General features: G+C 41.1%; 1 protein-coding gene across 1 annotated transcript in view; it reads left to right on the top strand.

The window, feature by feature from the left end:
- The window catches only part of FBP2 (fructose-bisphosphatase 2), a 92,501-nt gene that overhangs the window by 18,308 nt on the left and 57,558 nt on the right, over positions 1–16,635 (top strand). Inside the window, exons 2-3 of the mRNA XM_007939120.2 lie at positions 3,948–4,110; positions 7,921–8,013. Coding sequence (XP_007937311.1) covers positions 3,948–4,110; positions 7,921–8,013 — 256 coding nt within the window. The remainder of the gene's footprint in view (positions 1–3,947; positions 4,111–7,920; positions 8,014–16,635) is intronic.

Here is a 16,635-nt window from a genome sequence, read left to right as displayed (position 1 = left end):
CTTCATATAGTCCAGCTTCTCAGATTATTTGCTCAGCATATAGATTGAATAATGTGGAGAAAGGGTACAACCCTGACGCACTCCCTTCTTGATTTTAAACCATGTAGTGTCCCCTACTATACAGCCCCAGTAATCAAAATAGCCTGGTATTGGTACAACAACAAACACATATACCAGTAGAACAGAATTGAGAACCCAGAAATAGATCCATAGATCTATGGTCAGCTGATTTTTGACAAAGAGCTGAAATCCATTAAATGGGGGAAAATATGGTCTTTTTAACAATGGTGCTGGCATCTCACAGCATACACAAAAACTAACTGCAGATGGATCAAAGACTTAAATGTGAAACCTGAAACTGTAAAATTCTTCAAGGAAAAACTAGGGGCAAATTTAGGGGCCCTAATTTGGTAGCATAGTGTCTAAGACATTTGACTGTTAACCAGAAGGTTGGTGCTTCAAACCCAACAGCCACTCCATGGAAGGAAGGCTGGGCAATCTACTTCCATAAAGATTTATTACCTCAGAAACCCAAAGGGGGTCACTATAAGTCAGAACCTACTTGATGGCAGTGAATTTGGTTTTTGGAATTTATGGCAAAAATAGACTCTCAAGCATAACCCAAAATGCACAAACAGCAGAAGATAAACTAGATGAATGGGACCTTCTAAAAATTAAATTTTAATGTGCTTTTACAGACTTCTCCAAAAGAGTAAAAGATAATATAGAGATTGGGAAAAAATATTTGGCATCAACATATCTGACAAGGGGCTTATCTCTAAAATTTATAGAAAAATCCAACACCCCAACAACAAAATGACAATCTAATTTAAAAATAGGCAGAAGACATGAATAGACACTTCATCAAAGAGGATTTTCAGGCAACCAACAAACACATGAAGAAATGTTCACGATCATTAGCTATTAGAGTGATGCAAATAAAACCACAGTGAGATACCATCTGGCCCCAGCACTAATGGCAAAGTTCAACAAGACAGAAAATAACAAGTGCTGGGGAGGATGTGGAGAGATTGGGACTCTCATACACTGCTGGTGGGACTGTCAAATGATACAACCACTGTGGAAAGCAGTATGGTGATTCCTTAAAAAGTTAGAATTAAAAATACCATTTGACCCAGCCATTCCATTACTAGGTATATATATCTTAAAGAAGTGAGAGCCAGGACAAGAACAGATATATGCACACCCATGTTCATTGCAGCACTATTTACAATAGAAAAAAGATGGAAACAAGCTAGGTGCCCATCAACAGAAGAATGGATAACCAAACTATGGTGCATACACACAATGGAATACTATGCAACACTGAAGAATAAGGTAGAATCTGTAAAATACTGGGTAACATAGATGAACCTGAAATAAGGCAATTACAGAAGGACAAATATCACATCAGTTCATTATTGTAAAAAGTCAAGGAAAGGTTTATGTATGGAAGGAAACTTTCTTTGCTGGCTACCAGGAGTGAGAGGGGAGGGGAGGAAACATTGCAAAAATTAAAAAATGAAAATAAGTTAATTAATTAAGCATCTTGGAATTGGTAGTCATTTATCTTAAGTGTTTACATGAAGGCAAACTACCTTTAAAGTTATAACAGAGGTAACAATCTTCTGACTAAAAAGCAAAAGAGTTAACCACATTCTCTAGATACTAAGAAGTGTAGAGATGAACAAAACAATGAAAAACAAACCTTGCGTTTGTGGAGCTTACACACAAAAAAAGTTTGATGATGATGGTGATAAGCGCTACAGAGAAAAATAAATCAGGAAAGATGTTGTGAAGAGGAGACTGCTAGACCCATGGACAAGGAAGACCTCACTGAGAATTTTGTGTGTGTGTATGATAAATATATATGTAACAAAAAACTTGCCCATTTCAACATCTTCACATATATAATTCAGTGACACTAATTATGAGAACATAATCTTTGGGTTAGACTTGAGTGGGAGGATGACTCTGTGGCTTTTGGAGGGAAGAGTGTCCCAGGAAGGGAGGCTACAGTGTGTTCCAGAAAAAATAAGGAGACCGAGACTGGCCGAGTGAGGGCTAATGGGACAGGAGCCAAGGTCAGCACAGAAATGGGTACCATGGATGGGTCTGAAGCCCAGCGTGAGAACTTGAGATTTGACCCTGGGTGAGGCAGGTGATGTGTTTTAAGACGATCTCTCCACTGTTGTTGTGTTAAGAATATCCAGAAGGGGGTGAGGATGGAAGCAGGGAGACCTCTACATATTAATCCTCTAAAACACAGAGGATCTAGAAATAAATTTTGTACTGGTGCTCTTTATTGTTGCTTGGATGGTAGTGAAGAACCAAATCAAATTAGGTAAACTCTGTCTGTAGGTTTCTTTCAATAATAACACCAACTTACTACAGGGCAATTTTTAATTTAATCCAGCAGGACACAATTTGAGGATAATCAACCAATACTTCTGGTTCCAAGGCTGGAAAGCCATGCTCTTATACTTTTTGAAGACAGTTAGGGTAATGTGTCTGATTTTAGAAACTTTCCCATCCTCTTCTTCCCATCCTCTTCATCTACTGGTGCTGAGCATCAGTTTGTATTGTAGCTAGACTGTATGATGGTTAAATTTACTGGGGAGGCTCTGTCTGGGGCAAATGGTTAACATACTTGGCTGCTAACAAAAAGGTTGGAGGTTCGAGTCTATCCACAGACACCTCAGAAGAAAGGCCTGGCAAACTAATTCTGAAAAATCAGCCATTAAAAAATGGTTGGGGTTCCAGAAGGCAATTGATGATGGGGCTGAAGCATTGTGAAAAATGTAACTCATGTCACTGGATAAATTGTATAGAAATTGTCAAATGGGAACCTAATTTGCTATATAAACTTTCACTGAAAACACAATAAAATATTTTTAAAAGAAGGAAAAACAAGAATAGTGTTGGGGAAATAATATTAAAAGCAAAATCTACTCCCAACCCAGAAAATCTCTCCACCAAGATATGAGAGAAAGAAAAGTTTTATAACTGAATAAGCACTAAATTAGAATGCAATGCATCAAAGATAATCCACTACAGAGATTGCAAAAACAGAAACAAATCTGACCCCTTGCTTAGCTGAAGGGAGTCCGTGGACGGCATAAGTAGTTAAGGGCTCAACTACTAACTGAACATTTTGTGGTTGAAATGTACCTACAGGCATCTCAGAAGCAAGGCCTGGTGATATGCTTCTGAAAATCCTACAGCGCACAGCCACTCTCTGCACACATTGGGCCGCCATAGTCAGAATGAATTCCATGGCAACTTTTTTTAAAAAAAATGTTTTTAAAAGCTGAGTGGATACAACCTGTTGTTAAAAAACAAAACAAAAAACCAAATTCACTGCTGTCGAGTCAGATCTGACTCATAGTGACCCCTCCTTGGGTTTCTGAGGCAATATCACTACAAAAGTAGATTGCCCAACCTTCCTTCTGAGGAGGGGCCGGTGGGTTTGAACTGCCAGCCTTCTGGTTAGCAGTCAGTGCCTTAAGCACTATGCTACCAGAGTTCCCATATTTTCAATAGGGAGAATTAAAACTTCTATTTTCAGTTTGTATTTTTCTTTACAAAACCCTGCGGATCACAATTCTACTCTGACACACATGGGGTCACCAGGAGTTGGAATCAACTTGAAGGAAACTGGTACTGGTAATCTTAGTGGGAGAATGAGAAATGTTGACAATATCCCTGAGGTGTAAACGAATTGAGACTGAGAATTGCCATTGTGAGACTTAATACACATACTTCTTTATAGTTAGAATTTGGAGACTCCTAAGACATGAAATGAAAGGAGGGAAACATAGAAAACACTCCCCCATCTTCCAAAACCTTGCCTTAGTTCCTGAACACTGTGGGTTTGTTGGTGCCTGGGGTTCTCTCCTGGAGTTAGGTGCCCCTTTGTAATTTGATTCAGCCTCTTGTCTTCTTAGGTATGGCATTGCGGGAAGCATTAACGTGACGGGAGATGAGGTGAAGAAACTGGATGTGTTATCCAATGCCCTGGTGATCAATATGCTCCAGTCTTCCTACAGCACCTGTGTTCTGGTCTCAGAAGAGAATAAAGAAGCTATTATTACAGCCAAGGACAAGAGGGTGGGTGCTACCCAGGAGGGCTGCTCTTCCACTCCTCCCCAGTAGATGAATTTGGAAGACTGATTACCTTGCTTTGTTTTTTAGTCTCTCAGGTTTTCCTCTATTTCTTAACATTTGTTTTCTGGAAACAAAGGAATAAGTACTTCTTTAGTTGTCAGTCCTGTGTTGCCCAGTAAAAGACTCCATAGCAGGGCAGTGATTCAGTCAGGAAATAAACCAGGGTGATTTACCAAAACACCTGAGTGGATTTCACTTAATGTATCAATATCAAGTGCTACTGTCATTTGGGGCTTGAGGCTTGCAGAATCCAGTCAAAACTGTTGCCGGCTGGAAGAGCTTACTGTATAGCCTCTCACCCCTCCTATCAGCACTTTCCCTACTGAAGTCACTTCCCCAAAGGGGTATGGTTTCAGCAGAGATTTCTTCCTGCATGACAAATGGTTAGGCTAATCTAGAAAAGAAATCATAAAGACTATACGCTCTTCCCTAAATTCATTGGTAAAGTTGGTCAGTGTGGGGCATGGCTGGGGAGAGTCTACATTCTCTACCTGTTCACAAACAGTTTATTAAGAAGAAGGACTACTAGGTGGTCAAAAGTTTGATCAATGTACAGTTGCAATACAGTAATACAAAATAAACATTGGGACTATTGGGTGTTAGAGACAAGATGCCATTTCTTGATTAGCTGGAAAGGAAAAAGTAAAGTCACATTTACCTAATCAGGGTGGCAGGGCCTTTGCCTTGGAAGTTTCAGGCAGAAGGAGGCCAAGGCACTGAAAAGTTCCACAGATTGTTCAGTTGAGTAACTTGCCCTCAGGTAAAGTGCTGGACTGGATTTAAAGGCTCATCTCTGGCTCGGGGGAGCTCTGGCGTTATAGTGGTTGAAGCATTCAGCTGCTAACCAAAAGGTCAGCAATTCAAACCCACTAGCTGCTCAGCAGAAAGAAGATGAGGCAGTCTACTTCCATAAAGATTTACAGCCTTGGGAACCCTATGGGGGCAGTTCTACTCTGTCCTGTAGTGTTGCTATGAGTTAGACTTGATGGCAGTGGGTTTTGGCTCTGGCTCCAGTGCTCACACTCTTTCCACTGTTACTCATAATCAAATAAATGGAGGCATCATTTATTTTTTATATTACAAATTGCCACTAATTACGTAATGTCTGTATAATTAACTTCCCATGTTTATCTTTCTTATCTCTCTTTCGAGATTATAAACTCCGTGGAGGATTAGGTGCCCCAGGTCACCTGACCTAGTGAGTTATATATACGTATTGACCTTTAGTAAATATTTGTGCTTGGCTGACTGTTGTCTAAAAAAGGCCAGAACTTCATTTTTAAGGGCAACCTATCAAAAACTTGGAGTCCCTGGGTGGAGCAAACAGTTAACACACTTGGTTGCTAATTGAAAGACTGGGGGTTCACATCCACAGAGAGGGGCCTCAGAAGAAAGGCCTGGTGATCTACTTCTGAAAAATCAGCCGCTGAAAACCCCATAAAGCCCAGTTTTACTCTGACACATACTGGGCTGCCATGAGTCAGAACTGACTTGACAGCAACTGCTTTTTTTTTTTTTTTTTTATGCCAGGTAATGTGCAGGGCACTTTATACATAATTTCAGTAGATTTACAGCAATTACAGTCAACTTTGCCTGATATGACCCTTTTTTAATTCTTGATTCCAATCTCCAATCATTTTCTTTCCCAGTCAGCTTGAGCCACACATGTCTTCATGCAATGTCTTGAGTATGCCAAGGCTGTTCCCACCAGGCAACACCTGCCAATTTCGCTACCTAAATTTTCCTTCCTAGTTCTCCATGTAAGGAGCTCTGGTGGTGTAGTGCCTAAGGCATTTGACTATTAACCAGAAGGCTGGCGGTTGAAACCCACCAGCCACTCCTCGGAAGGAAGGTTGGGCTATCTACTTCTGTAGTGATACCGCCTCAGAAACCCAAGGAGGGGATGCTATGAGTCAGATCAGACTCGACAGCAATGAGTTTGGTTTTTCGGTTTGGTGGTTCTCTATGTGGCTTCATTCCTTAATTCCTATCAGGTCTCTGATTAAAAATTTCCTCCTCAGAGAATCTGTCTGGATTATCATAGCTAAAGTAGTGTCCCTTCCCTGATAACTCTTGAGCCCTTACCTTGCTTGATTTTTCTACAGGGCACTACGATCTATTTATGAATGTGTTTATTTGTGTATTATGTTTTCCTCACTAACGTCAGCTCCAGGAAATCAGAAGTTTGCCTCTGTTATTCATGAATAAATCCCAGTACCTTGAACACTTTCCAGCATATGCTAGATGCTCAACAAACATCTGCTGAGTAAGTGAATGAATGAGTGAGCAGATAAGGTTGGATTATTCACAGGGAAGTTGGGGAATCTGCAAGTTTGTGGATGATCCCATTTTTTTTTTCTCCCTTTAGCTGAGCAAATTAAGAAAAAGAAATAAAGGTCAAATCAAGCTAGGGCATTACTCACTGGAAAGTTAGGGAAAAATAATTTTAGTGGAGGGAAAAATTACCTGATGTTTTATTAACCAGTTGCTGTTAAGTTGACTTTGTCTCATAGTGACCCCCTGTGTGTCAGTAGAAATGTGCTCCATAGAGTTTTCAATGGCTGAATTTTTGGAAGTTCATCACCAGGCTTTTTGTCAGAAATGCCTCTGAGTTTTGGTTAGCCTCCGAACATGTTAACTGTTTGCACCACCCAAAGACTCCTGGTGTTTAATTAAATCAAAACAAAACAAGACCAAAAAAAAAAAAAAAAAGCTAGCCGGTTGATTCTTAGCAACCTGATAGGACAGAGTAGAACTGCCCCATAGAGTTTCCAAGGCTGTAAATCTTTACAGAAGCAGACTTTTTTATCTTTCTCCGCCACAAGGCTGATAAGTTTGAGTTGCTGACCTTTTGGTTAGCAGCCAAATGCTTTAACCACATGAGGAACCTAGAGCAGAAGACTCTGGTCCTCATCTCTGAGGGTGCTCACCATGTCTGTGTCTCACTAGGTTTATAAAAAGTCCTAGTGATTTTTCTCCAGGTAATGGTGGCTGGGGGTGCCTGTGACAGCAGGGAAATGGTGATGGGGAGCTGAGTACTTATGACTGCACTTACTCTGTTGTCTGGTCTTCACATCAAACAAGTGGATTGGATGCAGCAAACTCAGAAGAGTGTTTTTATTCTCCTGACATATTTATGAATAACAGCTATCTTAATAAAACAGGCCAGAGGTGCTGGGATATTGTTCTATGATTTTCTGAGATGTTTTGGCAAATTGTTTTCTGAGGATTTTGGCAAATTGATGCTCACAATTTAAAAATCCCTCTGGGGAGGCATTCAGGAAGAATTATCAATAAATTGGTAACTGACTGTAATGGGGATACCAGTCGAGCTGGCTCAGAATACCTTTGGCAGTAGCCCAAGTTTATCTTCAGCTTCCCTACCTCTTCTCTGCCTGGTACCTAGGTCAGAACTGACTTCCTACAACACACTTAGCAACTCTGTGTCCTCAATGGGCCAAGGGAGGAGGGGAGGGCAGAACAGAGCACAAAGAAGAGCTCTTTGGAGTGGGTGGTATTCAAGTCGCTTTGTCTACTAATCTGTTATGGGCAGAGCTGGCCCTGGACTGCAGAATTTAAATACGCTGCTGCACTCTGCCCTCCTTATCATTGCATATTTTGATAAGGATATCCTGTTGATCTAAATATCTTTTTGATGTAGAATTAACTGTCATAAATAGCCACTTAGATAGAGAAATTGTGCTGGTGGGAAGATAACCTGATGGAATGGTCCCTTCCTGTCTATTCATTTAGGGCAAATATGTGGTCTGCTTTGACCCGCTGGATGGATCTTCCAACATTGACTGTCTGGCCTCCATTGGAACCATATTTGCTATCTACAGAAAAGTAAGTGGCTGGTCTGATATGCAAAGTCTTCTTCCTGGAGTGGTTTTCTGGAAGGTTCCTGAGCTGGGAGCCATAAGTCTGAAGTTCTAGTCTCTGTCCTGCCAGTAACTAGACATGCCTTGCTGGCAAATTGTAAACCTCTTTCTGTCTCATGTTCCTCATTGGAAGAACTGAATTGGCAATTCTTCTCTGCCTTCTTCACAAAATTCTTGTGAGATTATTGATTAATTTTATGGATTAAATTGTGTCCCCCCAAAATACGTATTGGAATTCTAACCCCCACATCTGTAAATATGATCCTCTTTAGAATTAGGTTTTTTTTTTTTTTTTTTGCTACAACAATTAGATTATGCCTGAGTAGGGTAATCACTTCTGAGTCATAAAAAGAGTAGATTAGACACAGAGATATACATACATATGGGGGATGGCAGATGCCATGTGAGGATCTCCGAGAAACCCCCAGGACTACCTACAAGGAAGGAATCAACATGGCCAACACCCTGATGTACACGTCTAGCCTTCAGAACTATGAGAAAATAAATTCATGTTCTTCAAAGTCACCCATTTGTGCTTTTTATGTTATAGCAGCACAGCCTATGACATACAGTGAAGAGAGACAATAGGAAGGACCTTGTTCTGGAAATCAGGATAATTACACAAATCTCAGGCACGGTATTAGGTGCCAAGTGACAACAAAGATCCATTCTCTTTCTCTCTTTGTGTATCTCAAGTCACACTATTTATTTTCTATTACTGTAAAATAATTTACTGTCTGTTGAGAGGCTTAAAACATCTATTTATTATTCTGTAGGTCAGAAATCCAACATGCTTGTCTGGGTCCTCTGCTTAGGGTCTCATACAGCCAAAACCAAGGGAGAATCCACTTCCAGACTCATTAAGGTTGTACCAGAATTCTATTCTGTTTGGCTGTAGGACGAGGTTCTCATTTATTTCTTGGCTGATGGCCAAGAGTCATTCTCAGCTTCTACAAGCTGCTCATCTTTCCTGGCTTGTGATCCCTTCATCTTCAAAGCCAGAAAAGGTGGGTCAAGTCCTTCTTCTGTTTTGCGTCTTTGTGAACTCCCTTCTGCTTCATCTCTCTTACCTCTAGACACAGAAAATTCTCTGCTTTTAAGAGCTCAGGGTATTAGAGCCCACCTGGATAATCAAGATAATTTCCCAATTTTAAGATCTACAACCCTAATAACATCTGCAAAGACCTTTTGGTCATGTACAATAACACGTTTAGAGGTTCTGGAGATAAGGATGGGAACATCTTTTTTTTTTTTTTTTAATCTTTTATTGTGATTTAGTGAAAGTTTACAGAGCAAATTCATTTTCCATACAGCAGGTCATGCACATTTTGTTTCTTGATATTGACTTCAGTTCCCCACAGTGAAACAGCTCTCTTCCTCCTTCCTCCCTGTAGTTACCTCTTCCATGTATCCTTGCTTCCCATGCACTTCTGCCCCCTGAGCAAAACGCTGCCCTTCTGTTTTCCTACAATTGATCGCTCCAAGGAGGGTATCGACCTGATGTAAATGTTCACCCCATATGCCTGTCTATTGTTTGGCTGGAAGTTTCTGGAGTGAGTTCTGTTCCAGACCTGAAGAGGAACTAGGAGCTATAGACTCGGGGGTCTCACTGGGCTCTATTAGACCAGCAAACCTGTTTTTTTTTTTTTTTTCATGATTTTGAGTTTTGTTCCACATTGTTCTCCCACTCTACATAGGATGTCCTGCACCAATCCCCCTCTGACTGTTTGACAGTGGTAGCTGGGCACCTTCTAATTCTTCTGGTCTCATAGTCACATAGGCTAAGGCTGAGGATCACATGGCCTACCAGTCCACTGGACTAATTGTTTCCATGTGTCTTTGTTTTTCTTCATTCTTCTTTGCTCTGGACGAGGAAAGAACCATTGTTGCTTCTAGATGGCTGGTTGGAAGCTTTTAAGACCCCAGTTGCTACTCACCAAGTAGGATGTAGACAATGTTTTTTTGTAGTGTGTTATGCCAATTGTAGTGTGTTATGTCCAATCAGTGGACCATGATCCCAAGTCCACTGGTCCAACTACTCACTCCCTCAAGGTAGTTGGCTATGGCCAAGAAGCCACCACAACCTTGTCCCTTGTCAGCTTTACTATACACCTGGACATTCTTACAGCACCTACAAATATGCATGTAGAAACATCATCTGCCAGCCTTACACATGATCATGGGCACATGCCCCCATGCCTAGACATACCTGATCATTCAGCCTGCTCAGATGGGAACATCTCTGTGACCATTCTACCTATCTGATATGCCTCCCAATAGAAAGAATCTTATGGGTTAGTTTGTGACAATTTAATATGATCAGACTACCACCTGTCTGTCAGTTAGTTGTACTGTGGCGGCTTGCATGATGCTATAATGCTGGAATCTAGGGCACCAGTATTTGAAATACCAGCAGAGTCACCCATGTTGGAGAGGTTTCAGTAGAGCTTCCAGACTAGGACAGACTAGGAAAAAAAAAGACCTGGTGATCTACTTCCAAAAATTACCCAATGAAAACTCTATGGACCACAACAGAATATTATCTGATGCAACGCTGGGAGATGAGCACCCTAAGTTAGAAGGCATTGAAAATACACAGTGGCTGCCAAATGAATTTGAGAAGGAATTTACGAAGGACTGGGCAAAAGTTTGTTCTTTTATACATAAGGTTGCCATGAGTCGGAGCCAACTTGATGACAGCTACAACATGACCAGAAACTTCATACCAGACCACACAATCCAGGCTCTGATTTAGGCATAACTCAAATTGAGAATCATTCCTTGTTACATCAGGGCAGCAGGGCCTTTGCCCTTGGAGGTTTTAGGCAGAAGGAGGCCAAGGCACTGAAGAATTCCATAGATTGTTCAGTTGAGTAACTTGCCCTCAGGTAAAGTCTGGGCTGGATTTAGAGTCTAATCTCTGACTCTGGGGAGCTCTGGTGGTGTAGTGGTTAAAGCATTCGGGTGCTAATCAAAAAGTTGACAGTTCAAATCCACCAGCTGCTCAGCAGGAGAAAGATGAGGCAGTCTACTTATGTAAAGATTTACAGTCTTAGAAACCCTATGGGGCAGTTCTACTTTCCTATAGGGTCACTATGAGTTGAATTTGATGGCAGTGGCTTTTGGCTCTGGGTCCAGTGCTCATACTCTTTCCACTGCTACTCATAATCAAACAAATGGAGGCATCATTTATTTTCTGTACTACGGATTTACGTGTCTATTTAATTAACTTTCCATGTATATCCTTCTTATCACTCCTTCTAGATTACAAATTTGTGGAAGATTAGGTGTGCTCCAGGTTACCTGACCTAATATGTTATCTATATATATTGACCCTTAGTAAATATTTGTGCTTGAGCAGAACTTCATCTTTAATGGGAGCTCTGGTAGTGTAGTGCTTCAGGCACTTGACTACTAATCAGAAGGCTGGTGGTTCAAACCCACCAGCTACTCCTTGGAAGGAAGTTTGGGCAATTTACTTCTGTAGTGAAAGCACCTTGGAAACCCAAGGAGGGGTTGCTATGAGTCGGGCTGACTCGACAACACCTAACAACAACAGCAACTATCAAAAACCCAGAGTCCATGGGTGGTGCAAATGGTTAGTGCTCTCAGCTGCTAATGGAAAGTTTGGAGATTTGAGTTCACCCGAAGTGTTTTAGGAGCTCTGGTGGTGTAGTGCCTAAGGCATTTGACTGCTAACCAGAAGGCTGGTGATTCAAACCTACCACTCCTCAGAAGGAAAATTGGGCAATCTACTTTCGTAGTGATACTGCCTTGAAAACCCAAGGAGGGGTTACTATGAGCCAGATCTGACTTGATGGCAGTGAGTTTGGAGTTTCAGAGGTATTTGGGAAGAAACACTTGGTGATCTACTTCTGAAAAATCAGCCAGTGAATACCCCATTGTGATAGTTGGAGCTGTGTGTCAACTTGGCTGGACCCCAGTTCTGTGTGGTTATTCCCATGATGGGATAGGATGACTGTGTTCTGAGTGGCCAACCTGCCCAAGGGGAGTTTCCCTAGGGGTGTGGCCTGCTTCCAGGATATCCAGGGACATCCTGGGAAGAAAGATATCTTCTGTGGATTGGGACTCTGCTGTGCTGCCTACAACTTTCTGTGAGTGAGCAGCCCACGGCTCGGCCTGGAGATCTTGGATTCTTCTTTCATTGGAGTCAACAGCCAGGGTACTGCCTGCCAGCCTTGAGCTTCTTGGCCCCCTGTGGTTGCAGAAGCTAAGGCTGCCTCCAGCCTGACGTTTTCTCCAGGGACTTTGAACTTGTTGGCTTCTATACGTTTGTGAGCCATTTTCCTAAGATAAATTTCTCTCTCTCTCTCTCTCTCTCTATATATATATATAAGCTTTGCTGGTTTTTGCTTCTCTAGAGAACCCAGTCTAACACACCCACGGAGTACAGTTCTACCCCAACACACATGGGGTTGCGGTAGGTTGGAGTTATCTCAGTGGAAACTGGTTGTTATTAAAAGCTTAGCGGAAAACTTCGTAGAATATGTGAATCAAACCAAGCTTTATTTCTGAGAAGAAAAGCAAGGAAGCAGGAGAATGCTCTGTCACTCCTCTTGGAGAATCCAAGCCAGCCTTGGCCAGAGGGAGCCTGGGGGTACTTAGCTTTTCTAGGTTGTGTTGCTCTCCCTTGCTCTCTTTTTTATTCTTGTAAAGAGAGAAAAAGAGACTTTTGCAGAATGAGCACAAGAAAATGTCACAACGACTCTTTCTTCAGTATCTGAGAAAGAGGAAGCTTAGGTAATGTTTCCATGTGAGAATGGAGTTTAATTCTCTTGGAATCCAGATTTCTGCAGTCCATGGGGTTGGGGTGATTTACTCAGGCCATTGCCCTGAGATCTTCCTTTGAACTTTCAACCTTGAGAAAACTCATTTCCTAAAATCACCTTTAGGCCAAACAAAATAGCCTAGTAAGTAGCTTAATAAAAGTTGTTTTGCCTTGGGCATTGGGCTCTTTGGAATAATTATCTATGTGCAGTAATTTTGAGAAACAGAAAATCCAAAGTCAACTGGAATCTATGATTTAGGTTAAATTGTTGTCACGAAAACAGTACTGTGACCCCGTTTCCTTGGTCATGTCGGTAACATGGGGTATAAGAATCTTTGGAAGTTCTTTCATCTTTGGACTCTAGTCAGAAGTGTTGGCTAATTTGCAAATGTTATACTAAGTAAACTTTAAAACAGTTTATATTATTGGCTTAATATGATTTTTGTTTTAACTAATGTTAAATTGTTTTAACTAATGTTAACTCATCAGATAGGTGAGCAGAAGAGCTTTGTTTCTTTCTTTGAGATAGTTTAGCTATAGAAAGAAACAGTAACGTATTTATGCCAGTCTGAAAAAAAACACTCAACTGTATCTTCAAGATAGATTTAAATATTGATTTTATCACTATGGCTAATAATCTTGATTGCTGATAGGAGTCAGACACCATCCTGCATGTACTGCAGTCCTGAGTTAATCCTCACTACAGCCTCATGAGGAAGGTGTATTACATTTATTCATTTTCCTGATGAATAAATAGAGCAGAGAAGGTAAGCAATTTGCTTATATTCTCCCACTAAGTAAATAATCAGAGCAGAGATTCAAATCGAGTGTCTGACTCCACCATCATGACTCTTATTATCTTCTTAAGGCTAATTGGTTTAAAAAGCAAAACTAACCAAACAAACAACAACGAAGAAACAGTTACCTATTGAGTTGACTCCTACTCCTGGTGACCCCATGTGTGTCAGAATAGAACTGTTGTCTACAGGGTTTTCAATGGCTGATATTTTGGAAGTAGATTGCCAGGCTCTGTGATATGCAGACAACACACATTGCTTGCTGAAAGTGAAGAGGACTTGAAGCACTAGCTGATGAAGATCAAAGACTAAATTCTTCAGTATGGATTACATTTCAACATAAAGAAAAAAAATTCTCACAACTGGACCAATAAGCAACAACATGATAAGCAGAGAAAATATTGATGTTGTCAAGGATTTCATTGAGTGTGGATCAAAGTAAAATGCTGTCCAGTCAGTTCTGACTCAAGGCAACCCTCTGTACAACATGGCCTGTCCTGCACCATCCTCACAACCGTTGCTATGCTTGAGTCTGTCATTGCAGCCACTGTGTCAATCCACCTAATTGAGGGTCTTTCCCCTTTTTTGCTGACCCTCCTCTTTACCAAGCATGATATCCTTCTCCAGGGACAGGTCCCTTCTGACAACATGACCAAAGTAGGTGAGATGAAATCAGGCCATTCTTGCTTCCAAGGAGCATGCCTGCTGTACTTCTTCCAAGATAGATTTATTCATCCTTCTGGCAGTCCCGGGTATTTTCAATATTCTTCATCAACCCAAACAATTCAAATGCATCAATTCTTCTGTAGTCTTCCTTAGTCATTGTCTAGATTTCATATGCATATGAGGCTATTGAAAATACCATGGCTTGGGGCAGTGCACCTTAGTCTTCAAAGTGACATCTTTGCTCTTTCGCACTTTAAAGAGATCTTTTGCAGCAGATTTGTCCAGTGCGATACATCATTTGATATCTTGACTGACAACTTCAATCTTTTCTCTATTTATTGTGGTGTTGCTTATTGGTCTAGTTGTGAGGATTTTTCTTTTCTTTATGTTGGGGTGTGTTCCATACTGAAGGCTGTAGTCTTTGATCTTCATCAGTAAAGGCTTCAAGTCCTCTTCATTTTCAGAAAACAAGGTTGTGTCATCTGCATGTCATAGGTTGTTAACAACCTCTTGAAAACCTTAAAAAATGAAGCTGTTGTTTTGATGACTATACTAGCTCTGACCCAAGCCAAGGTCTTTTCAATTGCCTCATATGGATATAAAACCCAGACAGTGAAAATGGAAGACTAAAGAAGAATTGATGCCTTTGAATTTGGGTGTTGGTGGAGAATATTGAATGTATCACGGACTACCAGAAAAACAAACAAATCTGTCTTGGAAGAAGAGCCAGAATGTTCCTTAGAAGTAAGGATGGAGAGAGGCGGAGGAAAAGAGGAAGACCCTCAGTGAGAGGGACTGACACAGTGGCTGCAACAATGGGCTCAAACGTACCTACCAGAGTGAAGATGGCACAGGACCCAATAATGTTTCGTTACGTTATCCATATGGTCGCTATGAGTCAGAGCCAACTGGATGGAACCTAACAACAACAGACCACTGAACATTTCTTCCGAGGTGCCTCTGGGCAGATCTAAACCACCAACCCGTTCAGTTAGTAGTTGACAGCGTTAACTGTTGCACCATCCAGGGACTCCACACACCTGTTAAAAACAAAACCAAATTCACTGCCATCAAGTTGATCTCGACCTTGGGTTTCTGAGGCAGTATTACTACGGAAATAGATTGCCCAACCTTCCTTCTGGGGAGTGGCTGGTGGATTTGAACTACCAGCTTTCAGATTAGCAGTCAAATGCCTTAGGCACTACACCACCCGAGCTCCTATTAACCAAAAACCTGAGCTCCTATATGAACACCTAAAATAAACAATAGTAACAATACAAATGTTGGCAAGGATGTGGAAAAATAGATCTCTCATGTATTCTTAGTGGAAATGAAAAGTAGTACAGCCACTCCAGAAAACAGTTTTCCAGTTTTTTTTTTTTTTTTTAAAGAAAACCTAAACATGCATCTATCACATGACCCAAGAGTTACACTCCTAGGCACATCCCAGAATGTTGTTAGTGCTGTATGTCAAAGAGAAATTCTTCTTCAAGGAAATGTTCAAGATTGCAGATAGGGACCCTCAGGAAAGCCAGGCAGGGACAAGGCCTTTGGAAGTAGCAGGTGGAATGATTATGAGTTGTGGGTCAAGCTGGCTGGGTTGGACTACAGTTTCAACACTTTGTGATATTGAGCAAGTTAGTCAACCACTCAGGCTCCAATATCTCTATCTGTACAATGGCAATATTAATGATATTATATTAGTTCTGCTATAAAAAAAATCATAAACTGGATGGTTTATAAGAACAGACATTGTTGCACAGTTCTTGAGGCAAGGAGTCCAAATCAACATGTCAGAGTGGCTCTGCTCCCTCTCAAGTCTCTAGGGAAAACTTTTCTCTTGTCTCTCTCAACTTCTAGTTTTCCCAGACTTTCCTTGGTTTACAGATGCATTTTCACAAGGCTGTACTATCTCTATCTGTCTCTATGGATCTCTTCTCTTTTATAAGGACATTACTCAGATTGAATTAGGACCCACCCAACTTCAACATAACCTCATGTTAACCGATAACATTGTCAAAGACCTTATTGCTAAGCAGGGGGCAGGACTTCAGTGTATCTTTTTTGGAGACACAATTCAATCCATATCAGTATTAACCTCAGAGAGCTGTTGAGGACAGAGAATGAGCTACTGCACAAAATCAGAGCTCAATAATCTTAGTTATTATTATAATGATTAAGGGACATGGCTTACTGCTATTAGGAGGGTGTGATAGTTGAAGATGTGTCAACTTGGCTGGACTCCACTTGTGAGTGGTGGTTCCCATGATGGATCACATGACTGCATCCTAAGCGGCCGGTCAGTCTAGGGGGAGTTTCCCCAGGGGTGTGGCCT

The sequence above is a fragment of the Orycteropus afer genome, unplaced genomic scaffold (assembly GCF_000298275.1).
Source record: "Orycteropus afer afer isolate SDZICR_OR568_19922 unplaced genomic scaffold, OryAfe1.0 scaffold00005, whole genome shotgun sequence".
NCBI lineage: Eukaryota > Metazoa > Chordata > Mammalia > Tubulidentata > Orycteropodidae > Orycteropus > Orycteropus afer.
Note: the sequence above shows the minus strand (reverse complement) of the source record. Positions and strands in the feature narration are given on the sequence as shown.